The sequence below is a fragment of the Heptranchias perlo genome, chromosome 10 (genome assembly GCF_035084215.1).
Source record: "Heptranchias perlo isolate sHepPer1 chromosome 10, sHepPer1.hap1, whole genome shotgun sequence".
In the NCBI taxonomy this organism is placed as follows: domain Eukaryota; kingdom Metazoa; phylum Chordata; class Chondrichthyes; order Hexanchiformes; family Hexanchidae; genus Heptranchias; species Heptranchias perlo.
In genome coordinates, this window is record NC_090334.1 from 9,085,811 (window position 1) to 9,106,201 (window position 20,391).

A 20,391-nucleotide genomic window follows, 5' to 3' on the forward strand; every position below is an offset into this window, starting at 1 on the left:
CGTATCTCTGTAACTTCCTCCAGCCCTACAGCCCTCCGAGATCTCTGCACTTCCCTAATTCTGGCCTCTTGCGCATCCCGGAATTTCATCGCCCCACCATTGGCGGCCTTGCCTTCAGCTGCCTAGGCCCGAAGCTCTGGAATTCGCTCCCCAAACCTCTCCACCACTCTACCTCTCTCTCCTCCAATAAGACGCTCCTTAAAACCTACCTCTTTGACCAAGCTTTTGGCCATCTGTCCTAATATCTCCTTATGTGGCTCGATGTCTCCTTTTATCTGATAATGCTCCTGTGAAGGGCCTTGGGACTTTTTACTACGTTAAAGGCGCTATATAAATGAAAGTTGTTGCTGATGCAGGGAGAATATAACTTTTCTAAAATAAGGAACGCTCCACTCACCAGAAAGCAAACCCTGGGTGAAGACATTTTGTTTGTTGTTCTTTGTCAGACACATTGAGCAGCTATGTGGAACCAGCCGAGTCACTTTGGCTCAGTTTCTCTCTCTCGGCTGCGTGTGTTGTGGTCACACATGTGCTCCATTTGGAAAGCCACACTACTTCCGTCCCTGCTCTTGTTTTGGTGTCGATAATTTTATGTTTTGAGCGGCGCGTCTTTCAGTCGCTCTTTGTGCCTCAGATGAATATGTGCCCATGACATCTGCTGGATAACGTGCAGAGAACGGCTTTCTTTTTCTAAGTTTCCTGAGATTGCCAATTAGAAGATACTTTGCACTGTGAGCGTACTTGTCTTCAAAACTCTCCATGGCCTCGCCCCTCCCTATCTCTGTAACCTCCTCCAGTCCTACAACCTTCCGAGATCTCTGCGCTCCTCCAATTCTGGCCTCTTGCACAACCCCGATTTTCATCGCTCCACCATTGACAGCCATGCTTTCATCTGCCTAGGTCCTAAGCTCTGGAATTCCCTCCCTAAACTTTCCTGCCTCTTTACCTCTCTCTCCTCCTTTAAGATGCTGATGAAAACCTACCTCTTCGACCAAGTTCTTGGTCACCTGTCCTCATATCTTCTTATGTGGTTCAGTGACAAATTTTATTTGATAATCGCTCCTGTGAAGAACCTTGGGATGTTTTACTATGTTAAAGGCGCTATATAAATGCAGGTTGTTGTTGTTGTGCCCATAGATTTGAAACAAGCTTGTGTGAAATGAATTTGGACAGTCTCAGTCCAGTCCCTGGTGGACATAGGTCCACATGGATTTGGCCATCTCACTCAGCGGGGCCACGGGATGCTTGTTGTGGGAGAAGGAAATTGTGTTTGGTAATTGCTTGTCTGAGTTTGGGGGTTAAGACACTTTGGTGGGAGAGTGTAGAGGGAGCTTCACTCCACATTGAATTATTTTGTGCTTGAACTGGGAATGCCTGATGGAGCAGCGTAGAGAGAGCTTTACCCTGAATCTAACCAGTGTTGTAATTGACCTGGGACAATATAGAGGGAGTTCTACTCTGCATTTACCCTATGCTGTACTTGACCTGGGAGTGTTTGATGGGACAGTGTAGAGGGAGCTTTACTCTGTATCTAACCCGTGCTGTAGCTGCCCTGGGAGTGTTTGATGGACAGTATAGAGGGAGCTTTTCTCTATTTCTAACCCATGCTGTACCTCACCTGGGAATGCAAGATACTGACACTGGGTGCCTGAAAGGGGAAAGTGTTTTGTTCCCTAACATTAACATCTTGATGAGGACAATTTTCATGGGGGGAAAAAGGTGTTGTATCAAGCCACGATGTGTGGAAGAGATTATTGTGCAGAATCGATTGTAGGAAGAAGGGAAGGGCTGAGGGAGTTATGGTGTTCCCCAGTGCTGGACTCTGCTCTAATGTTACTGTTTTTTTCTTTGCAGGTCATTCTGACAAATCAGATCACAACAAGGCTGGGTCGAAGTTGTGCTGCCAGCTCTGTGCCAGGCTCTGGGGCAGGTGATCTACTCCTGCCCGAAGGTAATGGCCACTCCCTGTGTCTCTTCCATTAACGGTAGCCTGTTGCCATCTTCAGTTGGTGCTGAGACCGGTCATTTCACAGGTCTATTCTGAAGCACCGCCATTCGTGCCCAAAATATTTGTGTCGAGAGAAAGAAAAAAAGGAACTTGCATTTCTATGGCACCTTTCATGACCTCAGGATGTCCCAAAGCGCTTTACAGCCAATGAAGCACTTTTTAAGTGTCGTCACTGTTGTAATGTAGGAAACGTGGCAGCCAATTTGCGCACAGCAAGGTCCCACAAACAGGAATGTGATAATGATTAGATAATCTTAGTGATGTTGGTTGAGAGATAAATGACACCGGGGAGAACTTCCCTGCTCTTCTTTGAATTGTGTCATGGGGTCTTTTACGTACACCTGAGAGGGCATACGGCGCCTCGGTTTAACGTCGCATCCGAAAGACGGCACCTCCAACAGTGCAGCACTGCCTCAGTACAGTACTGGAGTGTCATGCTAGATTATATGCTCAAGTCTCTGGAGTGAGGCTTGAACCCACAACCTTCTGACTCAGAGGTGAGAATGTTACCAACTGAGCCACGCTTGAGTGCAGAGTATCCCTGCACAGAACATACATGAAGGAACCTTTAATACTCTTCTCTGGGAAGATCCAGCAATGGGACTGCTTAGCAGTGGCTTCACAAGCAGCAGAATGCCTTTCAGGCTTTTCAATACTGCCAAGCAGTGACGATAATTGTCAGTGCAGCTCCATTTCCTTCTCTGCCCGCTTTCTCCCCTCCTATCACTAAAAACTGATGGACAGGTATAAAAAATAATTCAAAAAATGAATGGAATATTTGCCTTTATCTCAAAAGGGCTGGAATACAAAGGGGTGGAAGTTATGTTACAGCTGTACAGAGCTCTTGTTAGACTCCATCTGCAGTACTGCATTCTGTTCTGGGCACCACACCTCAGGAAGGCTATATTGGCTTCGGTGGGGGTGCAGCACAGATTCACCAGAATGATACCAGGACCAAAAGGGTTACATTATGCAAACAGGTTGCAGAGACTAGGCTTGGCTTCCCTTGAATATAGTATAGATTAAGGCGTGATCTAATTGAGGTGATTAAAGGATTTGATAGGGGAGATGTAGAGAAAATATTTCCTCTGGTGAGGGAACCCTGAACAAAGCTAGGTGGGAAAGTAAGCTGTGAGGAGGACATAAAGATTCTGAAAAGGGATATATAGACAGGTTAAGTGAGTGGGCGAGAAGATGGCAGATGGAGTATAATGTAGGGAAATGTGAAATTGTCCACTTTGGTAGGAAGAATAGAAAAGCAGAATACTTTTTAAAAGGTGAGAGACTAAGAAATGTTGGTAGTCAGAGGGATTTAAGTGTTCTTGTACACGAATCACAGAAAGTTAACATGCAGGTATAGCAAGCAATTAGGAAGGCAAATGGTATGTTAGCGTTTATTACAAGGGGGTTGGAGTACAAGAGTAAGGAGGTCTTGCTGCAATTATATAGGGCTCTGGTGAGACCACACCTGTAGTACTGTGTATAGTTTTGGTCTCCTTACCTAAGGAAGGATATACTTGCCTTAGAGGGAGTGCAAAGAAGGTTCACTAGATTGATTCCTGGGATGAGAGGGTTGTTCTGTGAGGAGAGGTTGAGTAGAATGGGCCTATATTCTCTGGAGTTAGAAGAATGAGAGGTGATCTCATTGAAATGTATAAAATTCTTAGAGGGCTTGACAAAGTCGATGCGAAGAGGCTGTTTCCCCTGGCTGGAGAGTCTAGAACTAGGGGTCATAGTCTCAAGATAATGGGTCGGCCATTTAGGACCGAGATAAGGAAAAATTTCTTAACTCAGAGGGTTGTGAATCTTTGGACTTCTCTACCCCAGAGGGCTGTGGATGCTCAGTCATTGAGTATATTCAAGACTGAGATCAGTAGATTTTTAGACACTAAGGGAATCAAGGGATACGGGGATCAGGCGGAAAAGTAGAGTTGAGGTCAAAGATCAGCCACGATCTTATTGAATGGCGGAGCAGGCTCGAGGGGCCTCATGGCCCACTCCTGCTCCTATTTTTTATGTTCTTAAGGGGGCATAACCTTAAAATTAAAGCTAAGCTGTTCAAGGGTGATGTCTGGAAGCACTTCTTCACACAAAGGATAGTGGAAATCTGGAACTCTCTCCCCCAAAAAGCTGTTGAGGCTGGAGGTCAACTGAAAACTTCAAAACTGAGATTGATAGATTTTTGTTAGGCAAGGGTTTTAAGGGTTATGGAAGCAAAGTGGGTAGATGGAGTTGAGGTACAGATCAGCCATGATCTTGTTGAATAGCGGATCAGGCTCGAGGGGCTGAATGGCCTTCTCCTGTTCCTATATTCCTGCTTTCCACTCATGAAGGCACTGACTCTTGCTGTGGTATGCCTCCACCCACACCAGCAACCGTGAGGGCCAGCGTTGTTCAACTGGCGACGGCATGACAAATGTGTCCGATTCTGTCCTCTTCAGACGTTCCCCACCCCCAACTTTCTGTCAGGGTCACGAGATGGCAATCAGGAGCCCGAATCCTGGCTGACGGTCTCCTCCCTAGCTCAGGGAAGCTGAGCCAAGTGTAACATCCTGACCTTCTCCCCAATTGCAATCAGCTAAAACCAGCAGAGACTAGGTATCGAGATGGAGCCAGCCCCGTCAGCATAGCTCAGCTACGCGCCGTCATAACCAGCTGAGCTATCGGAGTTAATAAAAATAAAACTTTCCCCCCTTCCTCTCCTGAAAGTGCCAACTCCACCTGGGAAACAGATCGCAGGCACCAGGTGCTCTCTGATATCACGCCCGAGACATTCATCAGGGTATTGTGTCAGTTATGGATCAGTTAGTGGCATTGTCACCTCTGAGCCAGAAGATTGTGGATTCAAGTTCCACTCCAGAGATTTGAATGTTAATTGTATCATGTGAGTTATATCAATTAGTGTTAAATGTATTCAGGTGATATGTGTCAATTGGGGACTCTCTTTTATCCTTTTTATATGGGAGCTTATCTAGGTTGTGTGTGTGTAAGGGGGATCTCTGTGAATAAAGGCTTGGAAGCAACTGAAGACCTGGCTCTAGTATTCTATCCTTCACCACTTGGCTATCCAATTTATAACATTGAGCACATAGTCTAGGCTAACACTCCCAGTGCCAGTACTGAGGGAGTGCTGCACTGTCGGAGGTGGCGTCTTTCTGACGTGACGTTAACCCGAGGCCCCGTCTGCCCCCTCAGATGGAAGTAAAAGATCCCATGGCACAATTCAAAGAAGAGCAGGGGAGTTCTCCCCGGTGTTCTGGCTGATATTTATCCCTCAACCAATATCACTAAAACAGATTATCTGGTCATTATCACATTCCTGTTTGTGGGACCTTGCTGTGCGCAAATTGGCTGCTGTGTTTCCTACATGACAACGGTGACTACACTTCAAAAGTACTTAATTGGCTGTAAAGCACTTTGGGACGTCCTGAAGCGTGAACAGGAGCTATAGAAATGCAATTTCTTTCCTTCTTTCGTTCTTTCTTTATCTTTCATCAAAAGATGGGCACGATAAGAGAGGGTTTCAGAAGCTTATGTGTTCTTTGCTGGTGCTTTCGGCTTTAAAAAGCTGATGAATTATCTGACAAGGAGCTTGTTTGGAAAAGGAGACGTGAGAATGCGGGCCTTAGGCTGGTTAGATTAGATGGACTGGATTTGAGGCATTGCTCCTTTCCATTTACTTAATGCTCTGTCAGTGAGAGATTTACAGGTATTCAACCCCACATGTTTACAGGGTAAGAGCTTTGCTGAGTCACCTGCTTGCACTTTATCCTTTCACTTTAGAAATTACACAGTTCACTTCACTCCTGTCTGGTACTGTGCAGCTTGTGTGTGTCTCAGTTTTGGCTCCTGTACATGTACAGTTTACACTGGGTAAAAGGGAACAATTCACTGTGGTCTGGTACTGTATGGCCTGTGTGTGTGTGTGTGTGTGTGTGTGTGTGTGTGTGCGTGTGTGCGTGTATCGGCTCCTGTACATGTACTGTACACACTGGATAACCTCATGTACTGTACACACTGGATAAAAGGGAACAATTCACTGTCGTCTGGCACTGTACGGCCTATGTGTGTCTATGTCAGCTCTGGACAATATACACTGGTTAAAAGAGAGCGACTCACTCCTGCCTGGTACTAAAAGGCTCAATATCAGCTCCTGTACATGCTCCAGACACACCAACCAAGATGATTCACTTCGGTCCGCTCCTGTATATTGAGAGCCCTACAATGGGCTGTTCAGTTCCTGGCCTGGGAGCCAAACCTGGTCTGTTTCCCAAATTCAAGCAGCAAATTTTTTTAAAAATCAGGAGCTGCTTGTCAGGCTCTGAAATCCCTGCTGACGGACACAACTGATCTGCTGCAGGGAATGAGGGACCTCTCGCTCCCAGCAGCCTGTCTCCCGTCAGGAACCGCCTCAATCACTCCTAACACCGCTGGTCCTACAGGAGGGAGGGGACAGCGCCGCTGGGGGTCAAAGGTCATCTGCCGTGGTGCCACCTGTTCGTTAGTTCCCTGCTGACAGACTCGGTTTGTTTTTTTTCCCGGAATTTCCTCCATGTCGACCCTCCTGAGAAACGAACTCTTTGACTAAGCTTTTAGTCACCGTTCTTAATATCTCCTTGTTTGGCTTGGTGCCAATTTTTGTCTGATTACACCTCTGCTACTATACCATGTGTCGTTCAGCTCCTGTACATATACAGTATCCATACCGTAAAAGGGAACAATTCACTCCTAGCTGCTTCTGTATGAATGCTTGTGTCCTTCAGCTTCTACACATCTATACACATAATGGGATTGGTTCAACAACAACTACTACTACTTGCATTTATGTAATGCCTTTAATGTAGTAAAACTTCCAAAGGTGTTTGACAGGAGTGTTATCAGACAAAAATTGACACCAAGCCACAAAAGGAGATATTAGGACAGATGTCTAAAAGTTTGGTTAAAGAAGTAGGTTTTAAGGAGCGTCTTAAAGGAGGAGAGAGAGGTGGAGAGGTTTAGGGAAGGAATTTCAGAGCTGATGGCTGAGGCAGCTGAAGGCACGGCCGCCAATGGTGGAGCGATTAAAATCGGGGACGCGCAAGAGGCCAGAATTTGAGGAGCCCGAAGATCTCAAAGGGTTGTAGGTCTGAAGGAAGTTACAGAGATAGGGAGGGGTGAGGCCATGGACGGATTTGAAAACAAGAGTGAGAATTTTAAAGGGCGAGACGCTGCCGGACTGGGAGCCAATGTAGGTCAGCGATCACAGGGGTGATGGGTGAAAGGGACTTGGTGCAAGTTAGGATACTCACTCCCATCTGGTGTGTGTGTGTTTTATATTTACAGTGCACATAAAGGGATTAATTAATTCACTGCCATCTGGTACTGTATGTAGTGCAGTGTCTTTCAGCTCCTGTACGTGTACAGTATACATCTGATACAAAACAAAAAATGCTGAAGAAGCTCAGCAGGTCAGGCAGCATCTGTGGAGAGAGAAACAGAGTCAACGTTTCAGGTCGAAGACCTTTTGTCAGAACTGGAAGATATTCCCGTTCTGTCGAAGGATCTTCAACCTGAAATATTAACTCTGTTTCTCTCTCCACAGATGCTGCCTGACTTGCTGAGCTTCTTCAGCATTTTCTGTTTTTATTTCAGATTTCCAGCATCCGCAGTATTTTGCTTTTGATGCATCTGGTACAATTCACTCCCAGACTGTGTGGCCCCTTTAACACCTACCCATGGGCACAATAAAATGGGTAAGTTGTCAACTCACAACAACAGAGGACCCAACCCAGTAAAATCCCAGTCAACGAAAGGTGGCACAAACCCAACTTTCACTGAGCTTTCGCGGGAGGCCTGTTTTCCCCTGATTCCATACGTGTGGAATTAACTCACCAGGTCCTGTCTGACCTGAAACTCTGGTTCTCTTCCTCAATAGCCTTAAATAGAGTGACAAAGCATCAATCATTGCCTCGCAGGCTGCCATCAACAGGTGTTTAAAGGGCCTGTCGATCTCACAGGTATGTGACTGGAGAACCTTTGTTAATTGCAGCAGCTGATCTGATATCTGATATCTGACCATGTGTGATCCATCCATTCTCTCTCTAATCCTCAGGGCAACCTACACATTATGGTTTAACCGTTTACAACCATTGCTTTGCAATTTGTGTTACCGTGCATCACAATAGACTGAGCTGCAGCATTATTAACGAAGCTCCGGTGCTTTTAATGCTGCAGTAATAATTTGATGACTAGAAGCATTGATTTTACAGGTATGGGGGAAACTGGAAACCAGCAGATCAACTATTACAGTGCGGGCTGATGCTGCTGGTAGACAATCTTACCTGCTGAAATCAGAGCTCCTGTCTGTGAAGTTGATACGAACGCTCTCTGGATAACATTTCCACTCAGTCTATTGTAAAACACTCCAGCAATACAAATTACAAATCAACGAGCAGAGTGCAGAGACATCCTCCCAGAAGAGAGAACTCTATGCCCCATCTCTGGCCTCTTGGCCCTCTGCCCGAGGATGGAATTTCACCCAGGTGATGAATTTTTCTCTGGGAGGAGCATGTTGGGGGAGGGATCTGTCAGCTGCCTTTTGTGCATTTGGGCCAGGAGCTATTCAGTCACGGTGGGCCGGCGGGGGAGCTGCTGCTAGTCCTTCTGTCTGATCCTGCCGGATTGAGTGGGGGAGAGGATGGGGGCGTAAGGTTGGCCAGAAGACAGTGGATTTTTTTCTGCTCTGTTCTGCTTCTTATTGGTAATGTGCATTGAAAGTACTACAACTATAGGCATTGTCTTTCAAGTAAGAAGTAGAATAATTGGTATAACAGATACAAACTCACCTCTCATCGAGCCATTAGAGAGACCTTCTTGCAATGGAGCCAGTGTTTAATATGGTGATTCAGGCCCCAATAATGTTGTCACCTTTTGCCAAAAGGGTAGGAGGGGGCAACAAAGGGCATCACTGAGACTTGCCATGTTGGTGACGGGTTATCACTGTCACCCCCACGTGGAATCATTCTCGTCCCCACATTTAATCACTATCACCCACCCCACATTTAATCACTATCATCCAACCCACATTTAATCACTATCACCCACCCCACATTTAATCACTATCACTCCCCACATTTAATCACTATCACCCACCCCAGATTTAATCACTATCACTCCCCACATTTAATCACTATCACCCACCCCACATTTAATCACTATCACCCACCCCACATTTAATCACTATCACTCCCCACATTTAATCACTATCACCCACCCCACATTTAATCGCTATCATCCACCCCACATTTAATCACTATCACCCACCCCACATTTAATCACAATCACCCCCCACATATAATCACTATCACCCACCCCACATTTAATCACTATCACTCCCCACATTTAATCGCTATCACCCACCCCACATTTAATCACTATCACCCACCCCACATTTAATCACTATCACCCACCCCACATTTAATCACAATCACCCCCCACATTTAATCACTATCACCCCCCACATTTAATCACTATCACCCCCCACATTTAATCACTATTACCACCCACATTTAATAACTGTCACACCCCACAATTGATCACTTTCACCCCCCACAATTGATCACCATCACCTGCCACATTTAATCACTATCACCCCCCACAATTAATCACTATCACCCCCCACGTTTAATCACTATCATCCCCCCATGTTTAATCAATATCACTCCCTCTCATTTAATCACTATCACCCCCCACATTTAATCACTATCACCCCCCACATTTAATCACTATCACCCCCCCACATTTAATCACTATCACCCCCCACATTTAATCACTATCACCCCCCCATATTTAATCACTATCACTCCCTCTCATTTAATCACGATCACCCCAGCACATTTAACCACTATCACCCCACATTTAATCACTATCAGCCCCCCCGACATTTAATCACCATCACCCCCCCCGCATTTAATCACCATCACCCCCTGCATTTAATAACTGTCACCCCCACATTTAATAACTGTCACCCCACATTTAATAACTGTCACCCCCACATTTAATCACAATCACCCCCCCACATTTAATCACAATCACCCCCCCACATTTAATCACTATCAACCTCCACATTTAATCACTATCAACCCCCACATTTAATAAATGTCACCTCCACATATTTAATCACCATCACCCCCCACATTTAATCATTATCACCCCCCACATTTAATCACTATCACCCCCCACATTTAATAAATGTCACCTCCACATATTTAATCACTATCATAACCCCACATATTTAATCACTATCACTTCCCCTCATTTAATCACTATCACCCCCCACAATTAATCACTATCACCCCCACATTTAATCACTATCCCCCCACATTTAATCACAATCACCCCCCACATTTAATCACTATCAACCCCCACATTTAATCATTATCACCCCCCACAATTAATCACTATCACCCCCACATTTAATCACTATCCCCCCACATTTAATCACGATCATCCCCCCCCACATTTAATAACTGTCACCCCCCCCCCACTATTGATCACCATCACCCGCCACATTTAATATATGTCACCTCCACATATTTAATCACTATCACTTCCCCTCATTTAATCATCATCACCCCCCACATTTAATCACCATCACCCCCCCCCATATTTAATCACTATCACCCCCCATATATAATCATTATCATTCCCTCTCATTTAATCACGATCACCCCAGCACATTTAACCACTATCACCCCACATTTAATCACTATCAGCCCCCCCCACATTTAATCACTATCAGCCCCCCCCCCACATTTAATCACCATCACCCCCCACATTTAATCACTATCACCCCCCACATTTAATAACTTTCACCCCCACATTTAATCACAATCACCACCCCACATTTAATCACTATCAACCCCCACATTTAATCACTATCAATGCCCACATTTAATCACTATCAACCCCCCACATTTAATCACTATCACCCCCCACATTTAATAAATGTCACCTCCACATATTTAATCACTATCATAACCAGACATATTTAATCACTATCACTTCCCCTCATTTAATCACTATCAACCCCATATTTAATCACTATCACCCCTCACAATTAATCACTATGACACCCCCACATTTAATCACTATCCCCCCACATTTAATCACGATCATCCCCCCCCAACATTTGATAACTGTCACCCCCCCACTATTGATCACCATCACCCGCCACATTTAATCACTATCACCCCCCACATTTAATATATGTCACCTCCACATATTTAATCACTATCACTTCCCCTCATTTAATCATCATCACCCCCCACATTTAATCACCATCACCCCCCCATATTTAATCACTATCACCCCACATTTAATCACTATCAGCCCCCCCCACATTTAATCACTATCAGCCCCCCCCCCACATTTAATCACCATCACCCCCCACATTTAATCACTATCACCCCCCACATTTAATAACTTTCACCCCCACATTTAATCACAATCACCACCCCACATTTAATCACTATCAACCCCCACATTTAATCACTATCAATGCCCACATTTAATCACTATCAACCCCCCACATTTAATCACTATCACCCCCCACATTTAATAAATGTCACCTCCACATATTTAATCACTATCATAACCAGACATATTTAATCACTATCACTTCCCCTCATTTAATCACTATCAACCCCATATTTAATCACTATCACCCCTCACAATTAATCACTATGACACCCCCACATTTAATCACTATCCCCCCACATTTAATCACGATCATCCCCCCCCCCAACATTTGATAACTGTCACCCCCCCACTATTGATCACCATCACCCGCCACATTTAATCACTATCACCCCCCACATTTAATATATGTCACCTCCACATATTTAATCACTATCACTTCCCCTCATTTAATCATCATCACCCCCCACATTTAATCACCATCACCCCCCCATATTTAATCACTATCACCCCCACAATTAATCACTATCACCCCCATATTTAATCACTATCCCCCCACATGTAATCACTATCCCCCCACATTTAATCACTATCCCCCCACATTTAATCACTATCCCCCCACATTTAATCACGATCATCCCCCCCACACATTTAATAACTGTCACCGCCCCCCACAATTGATCACTATCACCCCCCACTATTGATCACCATCACCCACCACATTTAATCACCATCACCCACCACATTTAATCACTATCACCCCCCACATTTAATATATGTCACCTCCACATATTTAATCACTATCATACCCCCACACATTTAATCACTATCACTTCCCCTCATTTAATCACTATCACCTCTCACATTTAATCACTATCACTTCCCCTCATTTAATCACTATCACCCCCCACAATTAATCACTATCACCCCCCACGTTTAATCACTATCATCCCCCCATGTTTAATCAATATCACTCCCTCTCATTTAATCACTATCACCCCCCACATTTAATCACTATCACCCCCCACATTTAATCACTATCACCCCCCCACATTTAATCACTATCACCCCCCACATTTAATCACTATCACCCCCCCATATTTAATCACTATCACTCCCTCTCATTTAATCACGATCACCCCAGCACATTTAACCACTATCACCCCACATTTAATCACTATCAGCCCCCCCGACATTTAATCACCATCACCCCCCCCGCATTTAATCACCATCACCCCCTGCATTTAATAACTGTCACCCCCACATTTAATAACTGTCACCCCACATTTAATAACTGTCACCCCCACATTTAATCACAATCACCCCCCCACATTTAATCACAATCACCCCCCCACATTTAATCACTATCAACCTCCACATTTAATCACTATCAACCCCCACATTTAATAAATGTCACCTCCACATATTTAATCACCATCACCCCCCACATTTAATCATTATCACCCCCCACATTTAATCACTATCACCCCCCACATTTAATAAATGTCACCTCCACATATTTAATCACTATCATAACCCCACATATTTAATCACTATCACTTCCCCTCATTTAATCACTATCACCCCCCACAATTAATCACTATCACCCCCACATTTAATCACTATCCCCCTACATTTAATCACAATCACCCCCCACATTTAATCACTATCAACCCCCACATTTAATCATTATCACCCCCCACAATTAATCACTATCACCCCCACATTTAATCACGATCATCCCCCCCACATTTAATAACTGTCACCCCCCCCCCACTATTGATCACCATCACCCGCCACATTTAATATATGTCACCTCCACATATTTAATCACTATCACTTCCCCTCATTTAATCATCATCACCCCCCACATTTAATCACCATCACCCCCCCCATATTTAATCACTATCACCCCCCATATATAATCATTATCATTCCCTCTCATTTAATCACGATCACCCCAGCACATTTAACCACTATCACCCCACATTTAATCACTATCAGCCCCCCCCACATTTAATCACTATCAGCCCCCCCCCCACATTTAATCACCATCACCCCCCACATTTAATCACTATCACCCCCCACATTTAATAACTTTCACCCCCACATTTAATCACAATCACCACCCCACATTTAATCACTATCAACCCCCACATTTAATCACTATCAATGCCCACATTTAATCACTATCAACCCCCCACATTTAATCACTATCACCCCCCACATTTAATAAATGTCACCTCCACATATTTAATCACTATCATAACCAGACATATTTAATCACTATCACTTCCCCTCATTTAATCACTATCAACCCCATATTTAATCACTATCACCCCTCACAATTAATCACTATGACACCCCCACATTTAATCACTATCCCCCCACATTTAATCACGATCATCCCCCCCCCAACATTTGATAACTGTCACCCCCCCACTATTGATCACCATCACCCGCCACATTTAATCACTATCACCCCCCACATTTAATATATGTCACCTCCACATATTTAATCACTATCACTTCCCCTCATTTAATCATCATCACCCCCCACATTTAATCACCATCACCCCCCCATATTTAATCACTATCACCCCACATTTAATCACTATCAGCCCCCCCACATTTAATCACTATCAGCCCCCCCCCACATTTAATCACCATCACCCCCCACATTTAATCACTATCACCCCCCACATTTAATAACTTTCACCCCCACATTTAATCACAATCACCACCCCACATTTAATCACTATCAACCCCCACATTTAATCACTATCAATGCCCACATTTAATCACTATCAACCCCCCACATTTAATCACTATCACCCCCCACATTTAATAAATGTCACCTCCACATATTTAATCACTATCATAACCAGACATATTTAATCACTATCACTTCCCCTCATTTAATCACTATCAACCCCATATTTAATCACTATCACCCCTCACAATTAATCACTATGACACCCCCACATTTAATCACTATCCCCCCACATTTAATCACGATCATCCCCCCCCCAACATTTGATAACTGTCACCCCCCCACTATTGATCACCATCACCCGCCACATTTAATCACTATCACCCCCCACATTTAATATATGTCACCTCCACATATTTAATCACTATCACTTCCCCTCATTTAATCATCATCACCCCCCACATTTAATCACCATCACCCCCCCATATTTAATCACTATCACCCCCACAATTAATCACTATCACCCCCATATTTAATCACTATCCCCCCACATGTAATCACTATCCCCCCACATTTAATCACTATCCCCCCACATTTAATCACTATCCCCCCACATTTAATCACGATCATCCCCCCCACACATTTAATAACTGTCACCGCCCCCCACAATTGATCACTATCACCCCCCACTATTGATCACCATCACCCACCACATTTAATCACCATCACCCACCACATTTAATCACTATCACCCCCCACATTTAATAAATGTCACCTCCACATATTTAATCACTATCATAACCCCACATATTTAATCACTATCACTTCCCCTCATTTAATCACTATCACACCCCACATTTAAGAATTGTCACCCCCCCACATTTAATCACTATCACCTACCCACATTTAATTACTATCACCCCTCACATTTAATCACTATTACCCCCCAATATTGATCACTTTCACCCCCCACATTTAATCGCTATCACCCCCCACATTTAATCACTATCATCCTCCCCCACATTTAATCACTATCACCCCCCCCACATTTAATCACTATCACCCCCCCACATTTAATCACTATCCCCTCCACATTTAATCACTATCACCCCCCCACACATTTAATCCCAACACCCCCTCCCCACATTTAATCACTATCATCCCCACACAATTGATCTCTATCACTCCCCCACATTTGATCACTATCACTCCCCCACATTTAATCACTATGACCCCTCCACATTTAATCACTGCCACTCCCCCACATTTAATAACTGTCACCCCCCACATTTAATCACTATCATTACTCCACATTTAATCACAATCACCCCCACAAATTTAATCACTATCACCCCCCCACATTTAATCACTATCACCCCCCCCACTTTTAATCACTATCACCCCCCCCCACTTTTAATCACTATCACCCCCCCCCACATTTAATCACTATCCCCTCCACATTTAATCACTATCACCCCCCCACACATTTAATCCCAACACCCCCTCCCCACATTTAATCACTATCATCCCCACACAATTGATCTCTATCACTCCCCCACATTTGATCACTATCACCGCCACACATTTAATCACTATCACCCCCACACATTTAATCACTATCACCCCACACATTTAATAACTGTCACCCCCCACATTTAATCACTATCATTACTCCACATTTAATCACAATCACCCCCACAAATTTAATCACTATCACCCCCCCACATTTAATCACTATCACCCCCCCCCACTTTTAATCACTATCACCCCCCCCACATTTAATCACTATCCCCTCCACATTTAATCACTATCACCCCCCCACACATTTAATCCCAACACCCCCCTCCCCACATTTAATCACCATCACTCCCCCACATTTAATCACTATCATCCCCACATAATTGATCACTATCACCCCCCCCCACATTTAATCACTATCACCGCCACACATTTAATCACTATCACCCCCACACATTTAATCACTATCACCCCACACATTTAATCACTATCACCCCCCACATTTAATCACTATCACCCCCCACATTTAATCACTATCACTCCCCCACATTTAATCACTTTCACCCCCCACTTTTAATCACTATGACCCCTCCACATTTAATCACTATCACCCCCCACATTTAATCACTGTCTCCCACCCACAATTGATCACTGTCACCCACCCACATTTATTCACTATCACTACTCCACATTTAATCACTATCACCCCCACAAATTTAATCACTCTCACCCCCCCCCCCACATTTAATCACCAGCATCCCCCCACATTTAATTACTATCACCCCCTACATTTAATCACTAACCCCCCACATTTAATCACTATCACCCCCTACATTTAATCACTAACCCCCCACATTTAATCACTATCACCCCCTACATTTAATCACTAACCCCCCACATTTAATCACCAGCATCCCCCCACATTTAATTACTATCACCCCCTACATTTAATCACTAACCCCCCACATTTAATCACCAGCATCCCCCCACATTTAATTACTATCACCCCCTACATTTAATCACTAACCCCCCACATTTAATCACTATCACCCCCTACATTTAATCACTAACCCCCCACATTTAATCACTATCACCCCCTACATTTAATCACTAACCCCCCACATTTAATCACCAGCATCCCCCCACATTTAATTACTATCACCCCCTACATTTAATCACTAACCCCCCACATTTAATCACCAGCATCCCCCCACATTTAATTACTATCACCCCCTACATTTAATCACTAACCCCCCACATTTAATCACTATCACCCCCTACATTTAATCACTATCACCCCCCCCTCATTTAATCACTATCACCCCCTACATTTAATCACTATCACCCCCCCCCTCATTTAATCACTATCACCCCCCACATTTAATCACTATCACCGTCGCCCCTGCATGTAAATGCTGTCGCCTCTGGCTCCCGAGCTGGTTACTCATTCCTGAAGTTTATCCCTGTCCTTTGTGACTCCCTTCACACCCAAGTAGATCTGACCAGGATTCAGTGAAGGAGAGTGGGGAGCAGTGTATACAAAGGGTGAGAGCTAATGTGGAACAAGTAAAGGCCTTTCAGTCCATTGCTTCCAAGAGACTAGGTTTAGTCAGCCCTGTCGAAGATTCCACCCAATTTTTTAATCTTCTGCGGGAGGTGAATAACCAGAGGGAGAACATCCCAAAAGAGAGAACTCTGTGCCTATTTGTAACCTTCTCCAGCCCTACCACCCTCCGAGATCTCTGTGCTCTTCCGAGACAGGCCTCATACGCATCCCTGATTTCCTTCGCTCTACTATTAGCGGCCGTGCCTTCAGCTGCCTCGGCCCTAAGACCTTAAAACCTACCTCTTTGACCAAGCTTTTGGTCACCTGCCTAACATCTATTTACGTGGCTCAGTGTCAGTTTTTGTCTGATAACACCCCTGTGAAGCGCCTTGGGATGTTTTACTACGTTAAAGGCGCCATATAAGTGCAAATTGTTGTTGCTGTCAAAATATCTCTCTCCTGCTTTAGATAATCTAACAAGATCTCCGGGATAGCTAACATAACAAGCTGCATTACTCAGCCCTAACCGATCGCAAGCAACAGATCCCATTCCCATGCTACCTGCAGCACTGGAATCACAACATTTTGTACAGTGTTAGATTGATGCTGGCAGAAGCCTTCAATGCTGTGTATTCTCCCCTTCTCTCTTGGCTCCTGTGGTGCAGCTCCAGCAGCCCTCCAGTGACCATTCACCAGGTGTGAGTCTGGACAGTGAGTGACTGTGGGCTATTTGACTGTGCAGTCATCACAGCCAAGCCCAACACTGGCGCCATCGGATAGTGAACTCCTGAAGATTCCCCTCCTCCTACCCCCTCTACCAAGGACATGGTTCCAACTCCACCACTACTGCAGCAGCTGGGAACTGCTAACTCAGCACAGGCAAGGAATCGAATCTAGGATCTTATGGTCTGTATGGCGCATTTCCACACTACACATGGACGCCACCTTAATGAGTTGTCTAGTACAGTGTCAGCTGTGGCTCAGTTGGTAGCACTCTCTCCTCTGATGCTTCAATGTAGTACTGAGGGAGTGCTGCACTGTCGGAGGTGCTGTCTTTCAGGTGAACGTTAAACTGATGTCCAACTGAGGTCCCGTCTGCCCTCTCAGGTGGATGTAAAAGATCCCATTGCACTATTTTGAAGAAGAGCAGGGGAGTTCTCCCTGGTGTCCTGGCCAATATTTATCCATCAACCTGCATCACTAACTTATCTGGTCATTATCACATTGCTTTTTATGGGATCTTGCTATGCGCAAATTGGATGCTGTGTTTACTGCATTACAACAGTGATGTCACTTCAAAAGTACTTCATTGGCTGTAACGCACTTTGGGATGTCCTGAGATCATGAAAGGCGTTATAGAAATGCAAGTCTTTCTTTTACGATGGGTCTTGTGAGAAGATTCTCCAGGCCCAGCCAGTAAAGTGTGTGGTGACTTTGTTATTAGCCACAGGGTGGCCTCTTGTGTCCGTAACCCACAGTGGCTCTCCATGTCAGACTGACTCCTTTCTCAGGCCAAGATTCAGCTGTTCTGGTTTCCAGGGCAAGGTTTACACCAAACATGTTTATGTTGGTTACCAAAACATTGATTGCTACATTTAAGAGCGGTTTTGAAACATTTCCTTTAGTAGTTGTGTCATCAATGTTCGTAACCAAAACATTGATTGCTACATTTAACAGCGGTTTTGAAACATTTCCTATAGCAGTTGTGACATCAATTGAAGAGCAATCGAGTAATTACAGGCAACACTGATCCCGCTCTCGCATCAGGGTACAGAGTGATCCAGGGCTTTGACAGAACTGATCCCGCTCTCCCATCAGGGTACAGAGTGATCCAGGGCTTTGACAGAACTGATCCCGCTCTCCCATCAGGGTACAGAGTGATCCAGGGCTTTGACAGAACTGATCCCGCTCTCCCATCAGGGTACAGAGTGATCCAGGGCTTTGACAGAACTGATCCCGCTCTCCCATCAGGGTACAGAGTGATCCAGGGCTTTGACAGAACTGATCCCGCTCTCCCATCAGGGTACAGAGTGATCCAGGGCTTTGACAGAACTGATCCCGCTCTCCCATCAGGGTACAGAGTGATCCAGGGCTTTGACAGAACTGATCCCGCTCTCCCATCAGGGTACAGAGTGATCCAGGGCTTTGACAGAACTGATCCCGCTCTCCCAACGGGGAACAGAGTGATCCAGGGCTTTGACAGAACTGATCCCGCTCTCCCATCAGGGTACAGAGTGATCCAGGGCTTTGACAGAACTGATCCCGCTCTCCCAACAGGGAACAGAGTGATCCAGGGCTTTGACAGAACTGATCCCGCTCTCCCATCAGGGTACAGAGTGATCCAGGGCTTTGACAGAACTGATCCCGCTCTCCCATCAGGGTACAGAGTGATCCAGGGCTTTGACAGAACTGATCCCGCTCTCCCATCAGGGTACAGAGTGATCCTGGGCTTTGACAGAACTGATCCCGCTCTCCCATCAGGGTACAGAGTGATCCTGGGCTTTGACAGAACTGATCCCGCTCTCCCATCAGGGTACAGAGTGATCCAGGGCTTTGACAGAACTGATCCCGCTCTCCCATCAGGGTACAGAGTGATCCTGGGCTTTGACAGAACTGATCCCGCTCTCCCATCAGGGTACAGAGTGATCCAGGGCTTTGACAGAACTGATCCCGCTCTCCCATCAGGGTACAGAGTGATCCAGGGCTTTGACAGAACTGATCCCGCTCTCCCAACGGGGAACAGAGTGATCCAGGGCTTTGACAGAACTGATCCCGCTCTCCCAACGGGGAACAGAGTGATCCAGGGCTTTGACAGAACTGATCCCGCTCTCCCAACGGGGAACAGAGTGATCCAGGGCTTTGACAGAACTGATCCCGCTCTCCCAACGGGGAACAGAGTGATCCAGGGCTTTGACAGAACTGATCCCGCTCTCCCAATAGGGAACAGAGTGATCCAGGGCTTTGACAGAACTGATCCTGCTCTCCCAACAGGGAACAGAGTGATCCAGGGCTTTGACAGAACTGATCCCGCTCTCCCAACGGGGAACAGAGTGATCCAGGGCTTTGACAGAACTGATCCCGCTCTCCCAACGGGGCACAGAGTGATCCAGGGCTTTGACAGAACTGATCCCGCTCTCCCAACGGGGAACA

General features: G+C 45.3%; 1 protein-coding gene and 1 long non-coding RNA gene across 7 annotated transcripts in view; one reads left to right on the forward strand and one right to left on the reverse strand.

The window, feature by feature from the left end:
• The window catches only part of LOC137326272 (uncharacterized), a 133,235-nt gene extending 124,833 nt beyond the window's left edge, over positions 1-8,402 (reverse strand). For both annotated transcript variants that reach the window (XR_010964154.1, XR_010964153.1), the window contains exon 1: positions 8,329-8,402. This is a non-coding gene — a long non-coding RNA (uncharacterized lncRNA). The remainder of the gene's footprint in view (positions 1-8,328) is intronic.
• rad51b (RAD51 paralog B) overlaps positions 1-20,391 on the forward strand; it is a 701,871-nt gene that overhangs the window by 288,511 nt on the left and 392,969 nt on the right. For all 5 annotated transcript variants that reach the window (XM_067991198.1, XM_067991200.1, XM_067991199.1 and 2 more), the window contains one exon: positions 1,855-1,951. In XM_067991198.1, the coding sequence (XP_067847299.1) occupies positions 1,855-1,951 (97 nt within the window). The remainder of the gene's footprint in view (positions 1-1,854; positions 1,952-20,391) is intronic.